This window comes from Carassius auratus, chromosome 12 (assembly GCF_003368295.1).
Source record: "Carassius auratus strain Wakin chromosome 12, ASM336829v1, whole genome shotgun sequence".
Lineage (NCBI taxonomy): Eukaryota > Metazoa > Chordata > Actinopteri > Cypriniformes > Cyprinidae > Carassius > Carassius auratus.
In genome coordinates, this window is record NC_039254.1 from 13,640,631 (window position 1) to 13,655,644 (window position 15,014).

At 35.0% G+C, this 15,014-nt stretch overlaps 1 protein-coding gene across 1 annotated transcript in view; it reads left to right on the plus strand.

The window, feature by feature from the left end:
* Positions 1 to 15,014, plus strand: part of LOC113111896 (receptor tyrosine-protein kinase erbB-2-like) — a 32,141-nt gene that overhangs the window by 8,776 nt on the left and 8,351 nt on the right. The window contains exons 2-18 of the mRNA XM_026277086.1: positions 3,108 to 3,259; positions 5,068 to 5,257; positions 6,019 to 6,147; positions 6,239 to 6,310; positions 6,635 to 6,750; positions 6,835 to 6,976; positions 7,092 to 7,220; positions 7,391 to 7,517; positions 8,366 to 8,439; positions 8,544 to 8,634; positions 9,159 to 9,361; positions 10,778 to 10,910; positions 11,120 to 11,210; positions 12,124 to 12,278; positions 12,386 to 12,430; positions 12,651 to 12,789; positions 13,470 to 13,592. Of these exons, the coding sequence (XP_026132871.1) occupies positions 3,108 to 3,259; positions 5,068 to 5,257; positions 6,019 to 6,147; positions 6,239 to 6,310; positions 6,635 to 6,750; positions 6,835 to 6,976; positions 7,092 to 7,220; positions 7,391 to 7,517; positions 8,366 to 8,439; positions 8,544 to 8,634; positions 9,159 to 9,361; positions 10,778 to 10,910; positions 11,120 to 11,210; positions 12,124 to 12,278; positions 12,386 to 12,430; positions 12,651 to 12,789; positions 13,470 to 13,592 (2,111 nt within the window). The remainder of the gene's footprint in view (positions 1 to 3,107; positions 3,260 to 5,067; positions 5,258 to 6,018; positions 6,148 to 6,238; positions 6,311 to 6,634; positions 6,751 to 6,834; positions 6,977 to 7,091; positions 7,221 to 7,390; positions 7,518 to 8,365; positions 8,440 to 8,543; positions 8,635 to 9,158; positions 9,362 to 10,777; positions 10,911 to 11,119; positions 11,211 to 12,123; positions 12,279 to 12,385; positions 12,431 to 12,650; positions 12,790 to 13,469; positions 13,593 to 15,014) is intronic.

The following is a 15,014-nucleotide window of genomic DNA, read 5'->3' on the forward strand; positions in this document are numbered from 1 at the left end:
TTCTTCTTGTCGGTTGAGTAATTCTTGTTTGTTGTGTGACTATGTGCAAGAGAGCAAGAATAGAATTTGCACTGATATGTTTTGTTAAAAGCTGAGAAAAAAAGATTAAGTTTTTCTCTGCACCATATTTGTGACTAACACTATTTTGTTTATGCCCTTGATTCAGAAACTGAATTCAAAATCATTATGTGCACTTAAACGTTCCCTTTAGTTGAGTGTTCTTGTCATTACTTTGTTTGTTTTATTGATTTTAATGTACTGGCTAGTCCATTGAGCAGCATTTGAGGTCGTTGACTGAAGGACACAAGCTTAGAGATCCTGATTCTGTGGCCAGGATCATAAGGGACGTTTTTGCGACAAGCTTTGGTGTTTCTCTTATTATAGCTGAGGTCAGGAGTTGGTAGGCAGCACTTGATCTTTGGTCGCCGTAAACGTTCAGCTTCTACTCTGTTGTTTGTATTGTTGTCTGTGAGATCAGTCTCCCTGGCAGCAGCGGTTAACAGAATTTGGCAGCTGAAAACCTATTAAAAGTACATGCTAGCGAAGTACACACTCCACTTCCTGTCTGGCCGCACACCAAGAGTAGGTGTGGTGAATTTGCTCACAGCACAGGTAAAGAGCACTGATTTATATTCAGTCTGTCTCTCCTGTGCTGTGCCTTGTGACACAACAAGTTTCCAATGACACAAGGAATGTCTCTATACTGGTGTGTAAACGATGGTCTCTTGTTTTACTACTACACACATATGGCTCTATGAAATCCTTTTATTTTTTACCCCATATTTTGTTTTATTTTTTTCACATTTTCCTTTTTTTTTCTCTACAACATGAAATATTAGTACTTTAATTTTACAGTTGTACTGAAACAAAGTTATTATTATTACTTTTTTGTCCTGTTTGTAATGACCAAAGGATGTATAATTAACTGAAATAATATAACGGATAACGTGTAACAATAGTTTATTAAAATTTTTAACAAAAATAACATTTAGGGCCCTAAGAAATCTGTTTAATCTTACCCAAATTCCATGTTTTCCATTATCCCATCAGGATTTGTTGACTGATTTTATTACATATATATAGACTTGTAATAAATGTCTATAAATTACATTTATAGACATTTTATAGGAGAACTTTTAATTAACTGAACTTCGCATGTATGCCACATGATGTGTGTCATTGTTGATATCAGTCATATTGAAAGTTCAATGTAGATTTGTATATGTGTGTATACATGCCTTGAACAGACAGGTTTTTTTGTTTGAAGATACACTTAATCTGCAGTCTAAAACCTTTCTGTTAACGCAAAGGATGATTGACAGGGACAGGCTTTCAATCAAGTCTCATTTTGTTAATAGTTTCTATTTGTTTGTAGTTTGTTTTATAACCCTGTTGCAGGGCAGTTAATTGTATATATTTGTAACCAATTAATATATATTTATTACCTATATTCTTAAAGCGTCAAAGAAATGATGTATATTTGAATCAATGAGATTATTTTATCTAGGGCTGCACGATTAATCAGAATAAAACTGAAATCATAATATTAAGTGGAATTAGCAGATTTCAAAGGCTGTGAATGCCAATGTGTAATTATATAGTAAATCCGCTGTGTCTTTCAAAGTGTAGCGCAACACTATGTTCTTTTACACACAAGCAGCTCATGATCCAGTTTTCAGAGTCTCGGAGTGACTCGCATCACATATAATGCTGCTTTACTTTTTTTGTAGATTCTTGGTGTTTTTATGTTGTCTTGTCCCTCTGTTTGTTGTTTATTGTTAAGAATGTCCATGCAGAAGTCTGTTTATAAGACAAGAATTAAAATAACCATATCAGCCAGTTAAATGGCCTGGGTAATATATTGATTTAAACAATTGCATGGAAAAAAATCGAGCAAAATAAGAGGTACTCAGAGCGAGTGTCTGTGTGTGTGTGTGTGTGTGTAAACCTGTTGGTTTGGATGTTATTGGCAATACATTGAGGTGTAAAACAACTGCATTTCAACCAGTCTCAGTCAGGTGCAAGCAGGAGTTAAAAAAAAGATTATGTAGAAACAGAAGTACAATGAGCCAGAAAGAGAAATAGAAAGAGAAAGGGCCCACAGAGACATGGACTAATAGAGTTGTTTTCTAACCATAACCTCCAGCCGCCCCTCACACACTCATGCACACAGATGAGGAATAGTTAGGCTGATGAAAGAGGACCAACGGAACTTGGATAGGAAATGTGAACTGGAGAAAACAGTGACTTGTTATTCAGTCTCCATTTATATGCATTAATATATCGCTTCTGTTAGTAGACAAAAACAGCTCTTTCAGTAATGCTTCAACACGTTAAGGCAATAGCTTATTTAAAATAAAATAAAAAACACACTTATTTGCACTTTTTAATCAGTGCAGCTCTGACATTAAAGAAACATTTCAAATCTGTGTAATAATGTGTGCAGATTCATCAATTATGTACAGGATATCCTGGCATTCACTGACTTTTGTGAAATGTTATCAAACAATCAACAAATGAAGAGTTCAGATTGAGTGCTGTCTGAAACTTTGTTCTAAAATTAGCTCCTATATTTATGTTAAGTTATTTCACTTTAATTGCGTAGAAATGACCTATATTTTGCCATTAGAGTAAAAATACTGAACATAGAAGCCTGACAAGATGCTAATTTCCAGAGAAATTACAGATGGCACTTAGAGGTTTTTGCATCTAAACTCTTCAAACAGACCAGTGAATCTATAGAGAGAATTTGAGAAGTTTTGGTTTACAGTCCAGTACAGTCAAATGTTACCCTGCAGTTTACAGTGCCTTACTTTATAGGCAGTACTCTGAGTTTGATTTCCATTCTTTTATTTTATAGAACACAAGGGGTCAGGAATTAGGGCTGCAACTAGCAGTTATTTTAAAATTTTAACTAATGAAATGTTTATAAACCAAATATTTATGTTCAAATTGGTAACTGGAAACATTTGTGTAATGTTGCTTCTGCACTGCTAGATGTCAGCATGTCTAAGATACCTTCCATATAGGTCAGTGTGACAATAACAAATAATCCATATCATTTTATCCATCCATGCTGATGTGTACATCTTTGTTTTATTTTTCAGTATGTGTTGGGACTGATATGAAGTTGGCTTTACCCTCCAGTCTTGAGAATCATTATGAAATGCTCAGGCTGCTGTACACGGGCTGCCAGGTGGTTCATGGTAACCTGGAGATCACACACCTGCAGGGAAATCCCGATCTCTCCTTCCTGCAGGTACGGGTCTGTTGTGTGTATCTCTACTAGTGTTGGGCGATATGCTCAATTTTCATATCAACATATCATCAACATGTGAGATTGCGATACATTATATTATTGTGCCAATTTATTTAATTATTTATTTCTTAGTTTCATTGCCGGAAAGTGAACCTACTCTAGCATAAGGCTGTCCTCCAGCGTCAGTCATCCTATGACTGGATTTGTATTTAAAGGGTTAGTTCACCCAAAAATGAAAATTAGCCCATAAATTACTCACCCAAAAGTCATTATAGGTGTGACTTTCTTTTTTCAGACAAATACAGTAGGGAGTTATATAAAAAATTGTCCTTGATCTTTCAAGCTGTATCATTGCACTCAGTGGGTGTTGCATGCATCAGTCCAAAAGAAGTTAAATAAAAAGCACCCATCCATAAAAAAAAGTGTTTCACACGGCTCTGAACCAAGGACTTCTATAGCGAATCGATGTGTTTTTGTAAGAAAACTATATAAATATTCAAAATGTAATAATCACTTTAATATAGCTTGCCTTACTGTTGTAAATGGAAGCAGTTCCCGGCAAATGACGTATGAGGTCGGATTTGCACATGTGACGCTCAGAAGTGACGCACACGGAAGCACAGGGGAGAGATCAAATCAACACAACTCACTAATTAGAAGTACATAATGTGTATTTGTAAAGAAGAATGTCGGAAGATTTCAATGTAAGCCAAGAAGAGACTAGTTTTGCTTTGCTTAAGTAAGGAAACTTTGCTTCCTTTGCTCCTGTTAACAAATGTTGGTTTTCATGAGACTTAGCAGCACATGCGCAAAGCCGACCTCATACGTCATCTTCCCGGAGCTGCTTCCTTGTACAACTGTTGGCGCAAGCTAGATTAAAGTGATTATTACGTTTTGAATATGGATATTATTCTTACAAAAATGCATTGATTCGCTACAGGAGACTTTTGTTTACCCCCCCCCCAGAGCCATATGAGACACTTTTTTTAATGGATGGGTGCATTTTATATAACTTCTTTTGGAATGATGCACTGCAACACCCAGTTAATGGATGAGGATGACTTGAGGGTAAGTAATTTATGGGCTAATTTTCATTTTTGGGTGAACTAAACCTTTAACATGATAACAAATTAACAGAAACATTGTAAGTTAAGCTACTAATCATAATGCTTACATTTCCTCGGTTATTCAAAAAGTAGCTACAGAAAACGAGCAAAAGACATCATCATAAGCTCAGTGTAGTGCGAGTTTATGCATTTTAAAAACACTCCAGTTATAATCAGTATAAGCTACACTATATATGATGAATAAATCTCTTATACTTACATCGCACCTACATCTTCACTTTGTTCTTAATGATGAGAGAATTCATGAGTCTGTCTATCATCAATACACGATACTATTGTCTGTTGGCACAACCCTAATCTCTACAGTGCTTTTTATTACACAGCAGATGTAAATTGGAGCAAAACCCTTTCTACATTCCTGTTCAATTTCTTTGCTACTGTGTAAATAATCACAATGTAATTAATAATGTGTATGTGCAAGTTTCTTAAAGTCTACAATACTGTTTAATATAGATGCTTTAAATTATACAGGCACAATAGTATTTTAAAGCTCAAAGGGTTGTGCATTACATGAATGACCCATCTTAACATAGGCCTACTACTTCAAGTAAAAAAACAAAACAAAAACAGATCGGAATAATAGATTGCTATTTATTTAATGAAGTTTCTCGCTTATAATGAGTCTCAATTTCAATCAGATTTTAAAATGAAAATATGTGCTTGTATTTTGTTGGTCTGTAGGGGATTGTGGAGGTTCAGGGGTATGTGCTGATAGCTCACGTCTCAGTGCGTTCAGTTCCTCTGGACAATCTGCGGATAATACGAGGCAGTCAGCTTTATAACTCCAGCTATGCTCTCGCTGTACATAACAACATCCACCACAGTCAGACGGACCTCGGCCTGACACAACTACGCCTTAAGAGTCTTACAGGTAAGGAGTTTGGGTCAAATTTATATTCATTTCAATTTATAGGCTTATACATTTTTTTATATTGCTTACTACTTTAATTTCTTAAGTCACTTGAGATTAAATGGATGATCTAGATGGTCTAGTTATGGGATGCCACAGATAAGTTTGTTTTCTCTGTAAATGAATAAAAAAATTAAGTCATGAAAATTTCAGTTGTGAATATACACTTTTATGGTCAGCTTTAAAAATTAGCTCTTTGTGAGTACTTGTGTATTTAGTAAATCCAGCTCAAATGATATCATCAGACTGTCAGATGAGAGTATCTGCTAGTGTGATTCACTGGGTGACAAATGCTACTAGGTAATAACTACAGAGCACAAAGTGGTGGAAAATTCTCACATTTTCTGTAAGATCTTGTGGGCCAAATGGACCATTGTCTATTGTTAATGATGTAGTGAGGCATGAAGAACTGCTCACGAAGTGGTAACTTTTAAACAAGCAGTTTTATTTTGGTCAAACAGTGAATTTGCTTGACCAAATTGACCCTAATTTGTAATGTACAATGGGAATATTTCCTCCTCACTCAAAACTTCCTATTGCAGATCTTCCAATTGAAATGACTGGATTTAAAATGTGAATTTTCGCAAAGCGAATATAAATGTGAACACACTTTTATGCTCTGTTTAAAAATATTTCAAAATTGAAATTGCTCTTTGTGTGTGCATTTGCTGTTAAATAATTTTAAAAACGTTATGAGTAAAACGATTGCTTATGTTTCACAGAAATCCTGCTTGGCGGGGTTTATATTTGGGGAAATCCTCAACTGTGCTTTCCTCAGAAAATTAACTGGGAAGACACTGTAACTAAAACTGAAAACAAACTACTGCACCTGCAAGAAACGCCAAAGAACTGTGAGTTCACTTCTAGAGAACTATACCACCATACAGTACATCAGAAAAAATGCATCACTGTTATTTCTCAATAATTCTTATCTTTTTTTAGGTCCTAGTTGTTCTCTAGCTTGTCCTCAAGGCCGTGGATGCTGGGGAGAAACGGATCAGGACTGCCAAACATGTGAGTGTCACTGGCATATCAGCATGTTTTTTGAGTTTGTTAACAAAAAATTAGCTTAGAATTGATTCAGTTAAAGTCAATCTTAAATTCTCATATTATATTTTATAAATTAACTTCCATGTCACTGAATTACATAATCATATAATTTTTTCAATATTATAAGTATTTTTTTAGTAGTTAATGAGCATTTTTTAGTGATACATGGCAAAACTAATATCTGTTTTGACTACTGTGTTAATTATTTTGACAATATTACATCTAGTTTATCTGAAATGTAATGAAATTATTTTTTTGTGACAATTACGTGTGCCTCTTTCTCTACAGTGACCTTTGTGCTTTGCTCATCTGGCTGTTTGCGCTGTAAGGGTCCGAAACCCAGCGATTGCTGTCATGTGCAGTGTGCCGCTGGGTGCACGGGGCCAAAAGACACAGACTGTCTGGTGAAAAGATCACAATTATTGCATTATATCATTCATATGTAACTGAAATGAAATAATATCTGTTTTGCCCCATTGCATCTTTAGGCCTGTCGTCACTTCAATGACAGTGGGACATGTAAAGACAACTGCCCCCCACCCACCATCTATGACCCCAACACATTTCAGTCCAAACCCAACAAGGACAAAAAGTTCAACTTTGGAGCCACTTGTGTTAAACAGTGTCCTCGTATGTAAAACTTTTCATTTACTAACAAACTATCACGCTGTAGTGTATGACCACAGGCCTTGATTTTTCTTTCTCTGTGTGTGTATGATATATGTTGCACTTTCTACATCTTTAGATAACTATTTGGCAATGGAAGTGGCGTGTACAATGGTTTGTCCCAAAGCGAACAAAGAAGCCATTACTGTTGAGCCAGATGGCAGTGAAACACAGAAATGTGAAAAATGTGAAGGAGAGTGTCCAAAAGGTTTGTATGTATGAGTGTGCATATGCTTCTACATGATGCTAATGTTCAAGCTGCAATTTAGAATGTGTTATTGAGTTCATAACAGTTAATGTATATATCTTTGCATATGTTAGCATCCTTTCTTCTATACTTATTTTATAATGTTAATTAACATATGTGATGTCTGTTAGTGTGTTATGGACTAGGAATGGGAAACCTTCAAGGGGTGTCAGTGGTGGATGCCACCAACATTGGCATGTTCTTAGGTTGTGAGAAAATCTACGGCAGTTTGGCTTTTCTATCGGACTCCTTCAAAGTGTAAGCAAGGATAGTTGTTCCCCTTAAAATTCCAATACTGGTTCCCATGTTGCTTCTGTGGAACACAAAAGGAAGTTATTAAGAACATTTAGCTACACAAAAAAATACATTCACATGATACATGAACTATATTCATATGATAGATTTGTGTTTGAAACGGACTGAAATGTAAACGTTTTCCCTTCAGCTTTAGCTCTCAAACTGTCGATCTCTTTTATTCGACAAGGAAATGTGCATAAACTCGCCGAAGCATTTACAGAATAAATTGCAAAAAAAACTCACATGACCTTGCCTCGAGATCATGTGATTGAGTAACTGGCCTAACCAGCAGATCAATCCATTGCACACCATCTATTGTTGTCACCATGAAATGCATGAGCCACAGTGATCAAAATGATATCATTATGTCCCAGAACTGTCTCTCATGATTGTGTCACAAAATCAGGCGTTTGCCTTTGAAGGCAAGATAACCTAACAGCATTTGTTATTGCGTTTCGTCTGGTGTGCTCTGAGGTGAAAGTATTGTTTAAGAGTCACAGGCTTACCTGGTTGCAAGATCTTTTTTTATTATTTTATTACTCGTGATTTGTGCCAGATTCCCAGGAAGTGAAGATTTTGTTCTCTTAAACACATCGGATGGAAACAGTGCAATGTGTAAATGTTTGATGCAATGTTCCTTTTGTGTTTCACAGAAGAAATAAAGTCATATGGGTGTGCAATGACATGAGGGGGAATAACTAGCTGACTTTAAATAATTTATTCTAATCTAAATATTTCTATTCATGAGTGTTGTAGTGTTATACCTATTGTTACACTTATTTTATTAAAATCTCGTGTTGTTAATGCAGAAATGCAGCTACCAATTCATCTGGACTTCAGCGGAGCGACCTGGAAAAGTTAAAGACAATAGAAGAAATCACAGGTGAAAATCAGAGTTCATATGGACTTGCATCATAAAGATATAGGTGTTCCAGTCAATCATTAAATGAAATTAGCATTTGTAATAACTATATATTTGTATTTCAGGATATCTGTACATAGATACATGGCCAGATTATTTGCTTGATCTGAATGTTTTTGAGAACTTGAAGGTGATCAGAGGAAGAATGCTTTACAAGCAAGTATATGTGGTTCTTACTCGAAATGTATCTCTTTTTTTGCTTTTTGTTCCTAATTTCCGATTTCCTAATTCTGCCTTCAAACATATGTGACTTGCTAGACTATTTACCCACTTTTCTTTGTTTGTCTAATGTCTAGTTAGACTTTTCAAACCTGCTCTTTCCTGATAGTTGTAAAAGTTAATGATTATCCTGTACACCTGCTGCACGTTTTACCAGGTTTTTTTCCCTTTCATTGCTTCAAGTCAATTCTAACCACAAAGACTGAAAAGGGAATGTATTTAGTTAATTTATGAGAGTGTAGGTCATTTTTCACACTTACTCAAAATAAAGATTGACACACACAAATGAGGCTATGATAGATTAGTAGCTTTACAAACTAAAACCCACCCAGATCAATTCAGCATTATAGCAATTACATTTGCACAAGCAAACTAGTCAGTTTTTCTGCTTCAGTGTATAAATCTAGTAATCTAGTTGGTGATTTAGTTCATGTATTTAAATAATCTTTCTCTCTCTGCAGGGGTGTTTTCTCTTTGGGAGTTCAGTCTTTGCAGATCGAGTCTCTTGGGCTGCGTTCCTTGCGCAGCGTCAGTGGAGGCATAGTACTGATTCATAATAACTCCAGACTGTGCTACACCTCCTCTCTGCCCTGGAACTCACTGCTCCACCCCACACAGGGACCCAACCTCATCAGCAACAACAACCAAGACCAGCAAACATGTGGTTAGAGCCCATTCTTGTGTTTGTCTGACTGGAGCGAGGCATGCTGTACAATACAGTCATTTTAAATACAGTCATGAATACTGTGCATCTTTAAGCATGACACATAGCAGAGCGACTATATGCACATCAGGGCGTTGAGTACCTTGTCGTTTTTTCAAAACAGTTAATAAATAAAATTATTAAATAACATAATTAAAATACTATGTACGCAAATTTCCATTAAATTGTAACCCTGCAATTCCTACTGTATCTAACCAAGGCCTCTGAATGAACTATTATCACGGAAAAACATTGTATACAGTCTTCTACATGCCTTCTGCCACCTTTTGGTACAACTAAATACGCCACCTTCTGGTTGTGTTTTTTTGCAGTATTTCATTTCTCTGTGAAATTTCATTTAATTTAATTTGAATTTTTTTTAAGGAAACGTAAGAATAGCTTTTATATTGTTATAAATATTTTAAAATGAACACTTACTGGGCTGAAGCAGCTTAGGTTTACTTGATTTCCATACATAGTTTTTAGATAAACATCAGGCGATGGTTTAGCGATGTCTAATTATTGGGGGGACTAGCCCCCATCAATGTCTACGTCAATTATCGCCCTGATCAGACATATGCTGTGGCACTATCATCCAGTCTGTAATGATATGACGCTAGCAAATATTAGTGATTTTTTGCTAACATGTCTTTGAGTAACATGACCATTAATATGAACTCAAAATTGAATGTAACATAAAACAAATGATTACTTTTCGTTAAAATCTTTATTTATGCCAAAAAACCCTACATTTATGTGTCTTTTTGTTCGCTGTAGCAGCCATGTTGCAGAGATAATTCATACCCCTTAGTTTGAAGTGTGGTCCTGAAAAATCTTCTTTTGAAGGGCTATCTGGCCCTTCCCCTTTCCTAGGGGAAAGGGGAAGGGCTAAGGGGTAGAATTGGGATTGGGCCTTAGTTTACAACATCAAAACTGTACTAAAATGTTTTTGAAATATGTTTATTTCATGCTAAATATACTACAAATGTATTTACATATTTACGTAATAAATAAAAAAAACTCTGTTCTTAAGGTATATATACAAATATATATACATAATCCCAATATAAGGTTTAATTATATATATTTTTATTAAATTTTATATAGTTTAATTATATTTCTTTTTTATATCTGTAAGTCTTGAGAGATATGTAAGTGAATATGTTCATAGATTTGAACTACTGTATACTTAGTATGAAATACATTTATTTTAAATATATTACTTTTTTACTAGGGTATGCATTGTCTGAATTAATTTTTCAACTTATGTTAAAAAATGTGTTTGTTCCTACTCTTACATTTTCCCATAATGAGTGATATTCCATTACATACTTCACTATGGAATCAAACACAGGACATTCTTCTCTCTGTGTGTAGTTTCAGAGGGGAGAGTATGTGACCCCCTGTGTGCAGATGCAGTCTGCTGGGGGCCGGGACCCAGTCAGTGTGTGTCATGTGTGAATTACAAACGTGGGACGGAGTGTGTGCAGCAGTGTAATGTCCTACAGGGGTGAGTACTGTATGAATAAGCAGATTTTGTTGTGTTTACTTACTAAAGTACATATAATGAACAGGGCTCTTCCATTCAGACTTACATATCAATAACTGCTAATGTCAAACAATAGAAGGATTCATATGCTGTTGTGGTTTTTAAACTCAACTGTTTACTGTTTACTCTACTGTTTACTGTTTTCTGTACTTCAAATGCATTTCCCACAGGTCAGTGCGGGAGTTTGAGGATGGATTAAACTGTGTCCCTTGCCATTCAGAGTGTAAACCAGTCAACGACTCTGCCTCCTGTACAGGCCCAGTAAGATGTTAATGCAGAAACAAATATATTACCCTAACCCTACCTCTAAACCTACCCCTCACACAAAACGTTCTGCATTTTTAAATGTTCAGAAAACATTTAGTATGATTTATAATCTTTTTTCCTCATGGGGACCCAAAAAATGTCCCCACATTTGGTCCCCATAATGTAGGTAATACTAGATAGACACACACACATACACTCACACATATATTTTAAATAATATATAATATGTCACCAAAAATACAAATTTATTTAAATACAAATATATGCATTATATTACTCACCTTAATGTTGTAAAAATAACAAAAAAGTACCATAAATTAAACAAAAATCAAATGTATTGTGATTCGTTGTACAAACCAAATATTATTCAGACACCAGATATCATTTTATATGTATATATATATATATATTACTACTGGGTGGAGGACACTATAGTTAATTTATCTAAGTGAGGAAAAATAAACCGTAATGTATAAAAATTTGAGAGCAAAAATTATTAAGACACTTTGACCGGACCATGTTTTGCTTAAGTGTTTTTTCTTTAAATGCCAATGTTACCTTTTTACACCACAGACTGATTTTGTATAATTTTGCCAGAAAAAGATTAAGAATTTGTATCATTTGTTAATGTAAAATATATTGTGTAATTTAACTTGTGTTTGATTGTTTGCTGGTTTTTAATGTATTTGTTGTACTTAAAAATGCTGAAAGTGTCTGCATAAATTTTGGTTTGTGTATATATTCTTTGGTGTTGCGTTGGAAGATATAGTCATACAGGTAGAACCACATGTAGTTGAGTAAATAATGAATTAGAATTTTTAGCATGTGTTATTTTGACATATAGATTTTTTATATCTTATTTTAACAACTTCTATTAATTAAGGTTTCAATTGTGTTTCTTGTGCAGGGTCCAGAACACTGTAAGGAGTGTTTGCACTTTCAAGATGGAGACGTGTGTGTCGAGCGCTGTCCCAGTGGAGTGAAAGAGGACCAGCACACTGTGTGGAAGTACTCCAATGCTACGAGACACTGTTTGCCATGTGAGACCAACTGCACCATCTCGTGAGTCCCTCGCTGAGCCCATGGACTGTGATCCCAACTTTAAATATCAGCTCATGTGCAACAATTTAAGATTTGATATTAATTTTCTGTTTTGTGTTTACCGTCAGATGTCCACTGGATGATCGAGGGTGCCCCATCCAAAAGAAAACTGGGTAAGCCTTGACTATCACCCACAACTCTAGCAACAATATACAAATCCAACCTCCTAAAACATTTTAGACTTGATGTGATGCACAGGCAAACACCATTCAGATTGCGAAAAAGTCTAGTTAGTAATCTACTGTACTAGTACTGTAGTAAAGTACAGTATATATTTAGCTATACACTGCACAGTCTTGCTTAAATTGAATTGTTTGTTGCAAAACCCTGCAGGCCTGGGACAACAGTCGCGATCACAGTTGGTGGATTATTCCTTTTTCTTATTTTGCTGGCACTTCTGGCATTTTACCTTCGACGACAGAAAAACCACAAAAGGAAAGAAACCAACAGGAGAATTCTACAGGAGCATGAGGTCAGAGCTCTGCAGTGTTTCATTTGCATGTATATTGCTTTTCAATCCTTGTTTTTAAACTAAGAAAACATACTCTTAACTTTATTTAAGCATCTATTGAAACTAAGCGGCAAAAATCACTCATTTTGAACTTGTCCAACTTTCTTTTGTCAAGCAGATCAATGCATTAGGATTTGTCTGCCACCATTTGCACAGCAAAGGGCCTGTTCTATGTTTAGAAACACAGCTGTCTTTGAGTTTGAAGTCAGCATGTTGCAAGCTATCAACTCAATCCTCTAATAGGCATAAATGTAGCACATGCAAATACTGTGTAAAATAGTGCAACTTAATAAGATATTTTTTTGGACAATGGAAATATGGAATTTCCTTTTCATCTAAAGAATGGAAATGGCCAAATAAGACATCTTCCAAGGCAGCAAAATTATGCTGCTTACCCTTTACCCTTTGCAAAATGCCTATGATTTGATAAAAGCCTACAGGACGTGGACTAGGATGTGGGATCTAAAAAATAAGTGTAAGAGTAAAATGTTGAACGGTCTGTCAAACTTTGCAGTTTTCCTGGCCCTATTAAATAAAGTGAATTTTGATTGGTTATTTCTTATGTTTATGCAGTCTGTTTGATTTGACTGCTTCACATGTTGAGTACCATAGTCTTAAGGCATCTTATTTTTTTCCTGAAGCTGGTGGAGCCTCTGACCCCAAGTGGAGCAATGCCAAACCAGGCTCAGATGCGTATTCTCAAGGAGACTGAACTGAAGAAACTCAGAGTGCTGGGTTCTGGAGCCTTCGGCACAGTCTATAAGGTCAGTTATCTGTTACCATTCCTCAACATCTCAATATTAGTTGTTCAGCTGGCACTCATACACCCCGGAAATATGTGACCAGCCTACTGCTATCTTAGCTCATAAACACATTTTTTATCCAGTCACCTGAGCAAAGAATGCAATTTGACTAATGCCTCTGGAGCTGCAGGAAAATGACTTTCATGACAGTGCTGACTGGCTGATGGCACCACAGAAACTCATAGTCTGAATGCTAGTGCATATATAAAGCGGCAGATGGGGAAAATATTAATACTTTTATTCCAAGTTCAACCTCAAATTATCAGTTGTTCCCAAATGTTTTTGTTAGCTTTTTTTAAATAATTTTCACCCGATATTTTCATCTGAACAAATAAGTAAGAAGTCTGCTACTTTTGTTCTGACCAACTGAGGAAAAAGGCATGTTTACAAGATGTGATGTAATGACACAGCAGCATGCTTGAATTTCCTGTGAAAAACTACCAGTACCACTCAAATGAGAAAACATTATTGTAAGATTATCGTTGTGAATCAGGCTTAGGTAAGGATATAGTTTTGAACACTGGTTGGTTATGTACTTGCTAAAATTTATTTCAGAAAATGTTTAACCAAATGAAAGTTACTGATTGCAGCTTTAGCAACACATTTACATGTTCATAGTCCTTTAATGGTGGTTAATGGTCACATGACATGCAAGTAGCTAGATCAAATGTAAAAAAAGTTTAGTAAGGGTTTTAATTTGACTTTGTTGGCAGACTTTAACATGGACTCAAACATATTTTAGTTGTGATAGTGTCTTTGTTTTATTTGATTGTGTTTAATTATTATTATTATTATTATTATTAGTATAACTCTTATGTTAAAAATGACAAGAAGAAGTGATTTGCTGTTTTAAATGACTAGTTTAAAATACTTTAAAATAAAACATGATTTTTACATTAAATTAGTGTTGTCAGGGTACCAAAATTTCAGGATTTGGTACCGATACCAGTGAAAATCCACGGTTCCCGGTACCAATTTCCGTACCAAAGCAAAACACAAAAATATGCTAATTAATTTTTTTATAATTAAAGTAATTTACATACATACATACATAAACAATTGTGTTTAAGGTTTTTCTACAAATAATTTAATTATGAAAAACAGTAAACAAGTTTCACCCAAACTTAATTGGTCATTTTTGTTTTTCATTTTTTAATTAATGAAATTTAAACACATTTTATTTTTTGGTAAATAAAGGGATTTGCTACTAAAATTAAAACATGGAAGCAATGTTGTGTGATTTATTTCATTCAAAAATAAAGTTATACATTTTTATAACCTTTATGTAAAAATTAGCTTTTATTTTGAAGGATTGCTAAGAATACCTTTAAATTGACACTGGTTTTACTCAAATGAAACTGTAAAATGCCTGTGAAGTGACTC